This window comes from Ricinus communis, chromosome 1 (assembly GCF_019578655.1).
Source record: "Ricinus communis isolate WT05 ecotype wild-type chromosome 1, ASM1957865v1, whole genome shotgun sequence".
NCBI classification, from domain to species: Eukaryota; Viridiplantae; Streptophyta; class Magnoliopsida; order Malpighiales; family Euphorbiaceae; genus Ricinus; species Ricinus communis.
Genome location: NC_063256.1, coordinates 19,074,517 through 19,079,021, shown reverse-complemented (window position 1 = coordinate 19,079,021; position 4,505 = coordinate 19,074,517). Strand labels below are relative to the sequence as shown.

Here is a 4,505-nt window from a genome sequence, read left to right as displayed (position 1 = left end):
AATGGATGACGACCAGGTACAGGAGGATTCGCAGTTGGTGCTTTTCAAGCTCGGACTAATTGCTATTGTAGTGGAGGTTGAGGTGCTGGTGCTGTGGAGGAAGATGTTCCTTCGCCACGTGATCACTTGCTGGTAGCCACGCGTTTCGGTTGCTTTCTTCGGGATTGATCGCGGTCCATCATATTACCTAATGCAATGAATCATTAGTTATTCGTACAAGAAATCAAGTTAATCAGAAATCCTACCGAAAATTAAACAGCATAATGGCTATAATTCAACTAACATAAAACTTTAGACTTAAAAAAAGACTAAAGCCTCAATCTCCTGCATAAACTAATTAATAAATACATTCCAACCTACTATATTGTGCACCAACTAACGCAACTTTATGCAAACTATTGTTCATAATAAAATGCCATAGACAAACTTTATTTTCGCCAAACCCCACACTTATCATTTTCATAATCGAATTCACAGCAAACATAGCAACTAATATAAATTAAATCTAACTGAGGTCATATTGAAGCAGTGTAACAACGTACAACTACCAAAACATACTAACACATCCTAAATAAAGTATATGCATAAAAGAAAAACCAAATTAAAACAAATAAAACAAAAAGTGATGAGACTTACTTGGAATTGCTGAGAAAGGTAAGAAGGATGAGAGAAATGGAAGAAAACAACACCTTGGAGCTTAGAAAGGGTGTAGCAAATTTTTTGAAAGCTCCCCTTTTTATAGGCACGGGGGTTAGTATGGGCGAGGGCAAGGCCGTGCTGATCAGCACGGCCAGAACTCGGCCCATGCTGAGCCTTTAAGCTTAAATGTTGCACCATTTAGCATGGGTGGGGGCACGATCGTGCTGACCAACCCGGCCTGGTCTTGCTGCCCGTGGTGCCTTCAGAAGCCGTGCTGAACGGCTAAAATCTCCTATTCTTCATGTGTTTTCTCATCATGAGCTTGACTCCGGCCGTGCTGATGAGCACGTCCTGGTGTTGCAACCCGTGATTGCCATGGAAACTGTGGTGAAAGGGTTGATTCCGGGCTTTCCTTTGCCATCTCGAGTTGCCAAACTCCCTACCTGCATTCGACACATATACATACACATTTAGGCCGTAAATCAAGTAAGTGAATCAAATGGGAAAATCACACTTCACCGATTACTAAAAATTTGACATAAGTTATTCCAACCCTAAGTTCATACAATTATGTTTAAAATAAAAAGTAAGTGTTCTAACTACCATCAAGCATGCAACAACTGACAAAACAAAAATGTTATAAAATCATAAAATTAAAGTTTTAGGGTGCCTCCCAAAAAGTGCTTCTTTTTTGTCGAGTCCTTAGCTAGACTCTGCAGCAGTATCCCTGCCCCGTTGGCAAATTGAGAAGGTGGGCGCATTGTAAGCTGGGGCCTGAGGCATATAACCACAAGGAGACAGTCCAATGGGCATAGTAGATACCCAAGGAGGTGCTCTCCATGCCGAGTTAGGATGTCTAGTCATCCACTCCCAATCCTGTCTAGATGACCTGTCATAAAAAAACTTGCAACTACCCTTCTCGGGTGTATCATAACGCGAAGTTTCAAATTGATGCAAGTTATTTTCTTTAAAAGAGTGACACACATCAACAGGCAAAGAAGGATGCAGAGCAGAATCTATTAGTATATCCTGTGCTGGTTTATCACATGCAAAACCAATCCCGTCAATAGCGTAAATGGCATGAACCTGATTGGCGGGAGGACTCTCGACTAGGGGTAAACTGAAAGTAACACAGTCATCCCCTACATTAATCTCTAACTTTCCCTCGAATACATTTATTTTGGCTTTAGCGTGGCAAGGAAAGGTCTCCATAAAATCAAAGGCACACCATGCTCATTATCCATATCCATAACCACAAAGTCCACAGGAAATATAAAATTATCTACCTTGACTAGCATATTCTCTACAGTCCCCCTAGAAAGCTTAACAGAATGATCAGCTAATTGAATACACATCCTAGTGGGTTTTGCTTCCCCTAAACCCAGCTCATTAAACATACTTGTGGACATTACATTTATGCTAGCGCCTAAATCAGCTAATGCCTCATCAACCCACAAGTTACGCAAAGTGCAAGGAATAGTAAAACTCCCTGGGTCATGACATTTCTCTAGTAAATCACTTTGAAACTCTGTTGAGCACTCTTCATTGAGCTTTACGAATGCTACCTCTTCCACCTTGCTTTTGTTGCTAAGTATGTCCTTCAAGAATTTGGCATACTTCTGCATTTGCTTCAATACATCAACAAAAGTCAAGTTAACATGCAGTTGTCTAAAAATATCTAAAAGCTTACTGAACTGCTCTTGTGCTTCTACTTGCTTCAGTCTAGCAGGATAAGGAATCTTAGGTTGATACTCCCTGACTAGGATTGGTTGCAACTTTTCCCTCTCAGATTCTTTAACCTTACTGCTCACCTCGATCTGCACATCAATAGTAGCATCATCAACAACAGGCTTAGAAGGAGCTGAAACTAACCTACCTGAACGCAAAGTGATGGCGTTCATGTGCTCCCTCAGGTTAGACTCCGTGGTGCTGGGGAGCTCTCCTTGTTGCCTTTCGGAAAACATCTTAGAAACCTACCCAATATGATTTTCCAAGTTCTGAATGGATGCTTGTTGATTTCTAAGAGCACTGTCGGTCTGCTGGAACCTTGTCTCAGTCGACGTGATAAACTTCATCATCAGCTCCTCCAAGTTAGATTTCTTCTCGGCTGGTGGAGGAAGCTCTAATGGTCTAGCTTCTTCTTTATTCTTGTGGCGATTCTTGCACGATGCTCGAAAACTGTGGACCCCGGCATTATTGTTGCGCCAACTAAAATTGGAGTGATTTCTCCACCCAGGATTGTATGTGCTGCTATAAGGGTTGTTCTGCTGTCCGGGTGCACTCCGCATGTAATTAACCTGTTCATGGTCAGCAGAGACTTTAGATGAAGTAGAGGAACTAGCAAACATACCTCCCGCATTACAGTTTGCACCGTAATGTGGGCCACTACAAAACTCGCAGCTTATTTGGGCTGCTTGAACCGACATTTAAAGTTGGTCTATTTTCTTGGTCAGAAGCTCCACTTGAGCTGCCAAGGCTGCTGGGGAGTCTAACTGGTTGACCATTCCTTGTTTGACATGCCAACTCCTAGAGGATTGCCACTGGTAGTTGTTCATTGCCATCTCCTCTATCAGGTTCTGCGCCTACTCCGATGTCTTACTATTTAAAGCTCCACCTGCTACAACATCCACCATTTTCCTCGTAGCAAGGTTCAAACCGCTGTAAAAGGTTTGAACCTGCATCCATACTGGTAGACCGTGGTGTGGACAGCATCTCAAAAAGTCGTTATACCTCTCCCAGGTGTCGTACATGCTCTCATCGTCCATTTGCACAAAAGAAGAAATGTCATTTCTTAATTTAGCAGTTTTAGCTGGAGGAAAGTACTTATAAAGGAATTTTTCAGCCAAAGATTTCCAGGTTGTAATAGTGTGCGGTGGAAGGGACTGCAGCCATCTCTTTGCTCTATCCCTTAAAGAAAATGGAAATAATCTCAACCGAATGGCATCACCGGTAGTTCCATTTATCTTGAAAGTGTAGCATATCTCCAAAAAGTTGGATATATGGGCATTGGTATCCTCGCTTGGCTGCCACCCAAACTGTACACTCTGCTTTATCTCGAAATTGTTAGCTGCCACCGCCGGTCTGAGTATACTCGTTTGTGTCCCATCCAATGATGGTCTAGCAAACTAGTACATCGTTCTGTTGGCATCCGCTGCGGCATTGCCGTTGTGATTCTCCATCCCTTCTAGTCTATCTATAGGTACCTCAGCCTCAATCTCCTCCTCTTCCAATTGCAAATGCTTCTTTAAAAATCTAAGGGATCGTTTTGGATCAGACAGAGGCTCTATAAGATCAGAGTTTGAGCTCCTAGTCATAAACTACCTATAAGTGGAATGTAGCGACCGAAAAACAAAAGTAATTAAAACAATGAAAGAATAAAATAAAGCAAACTAAAGACAGAAAAATAAATATGGCTAAATTAACAAAAACACAAGTTTGTTCTAGTTCACACAAAAAATTATTCCCCAGCAACGACGCCAAAAACTTGATAAGCTATTTACATAGCTACAATCAAGGTAGTGAACCTATCGATGCAGACTAGCATAAATGGTGAGTATCAAGGTCGTATTCTCTAGAAAGGGTGAACCTAGACCTATTGTAGCATCTTACGTTATCTAACCTAAAGAATTCAATGAAGTGTTGTTCTATGATTAATTACGAACAAACAAGTAATTAAATGTCAAATTATCTAAAAGGATTTAGGAAAACTCTCGAAGGAAATAGGGGACCTAAGTTAATTAGATTTTTATAAAGATAGAGATTAAATTGATTATCAATTGCAATTACCCGTGGACAAAGTCTTAACTGAATTCGGTCTCCCTCTTGAGATAACCTAATAACCTAAAGTTGGAATCTCTTCCTAATGA

At 41.1% G+C, this 4,505-nt stretch overlaps 1 protein-coding gene and 1 non-coding gene across 2 annotated transcripts; one reads left to right on the top strand and one right to left on the bottom strand.

Annotated features, from left to right (window-relative positions):
- Positions 1-1,341: 1,341 nt before the first annotated feature.
- LOC125369808 lies at positions 1,342-3,065 on the bottom strand. The gene is made up of 3 exons (XM_048373038.1): positions 2,649-3,065; positions 1,926-2,456; positions 1,342-1,845 (listed from the first exon to the last, which is right to left on the bottom strand). The coding sequence occupies exons 1-3, from the start codon at positions 3,063-3,065 to the stop codon at positions 1,342-1,344; spliced, it is 1,452 nt and encodes a 483-aa protein (XP_048228995.1).
- A 265-nt stretch (positions 3,066-3,330) lies between these two features.
- Positions 3,331-3,437, top strand: LOC125369086. The gene has a single exon (XR_007214579.1). It is a non-coding gene; the product is annotated as a small nucleolar RNA R71 (small nucleolar RNA).
- The last annotated feature ends 1,068 nt before the right edge of the window (positions 3,438-4,505 follow it).

What these genes read in the sequence shown, in the direction of transcription:
- LOC125369808 (XM_048373038.1), bottom strand. Translation starts at nt 3,065, where the DNA reads ATGTCGGTTCAAGCAGCCCAAATAAGCTGCGAGTTTTGTAGTGGCCCA. An exon ending in GTGCTCTTAGAAATCAACAA is followed by an intron (nt 2,457 to 2,648) that starts GCATCCATTCAG and finishes ATTGATGTGCAG; the next exon opens with ATCGAGGTGAGCAGTAAGGT. An exon ending in TAGAGAATATGCTAGTCAAG is followed by an intron (nt 1,846 to 1,925) that starts GTAGATAATTTT and finishes GATTTTATGGAG; the next exon opens with ACCTTTCCTTGCCACGCTAA.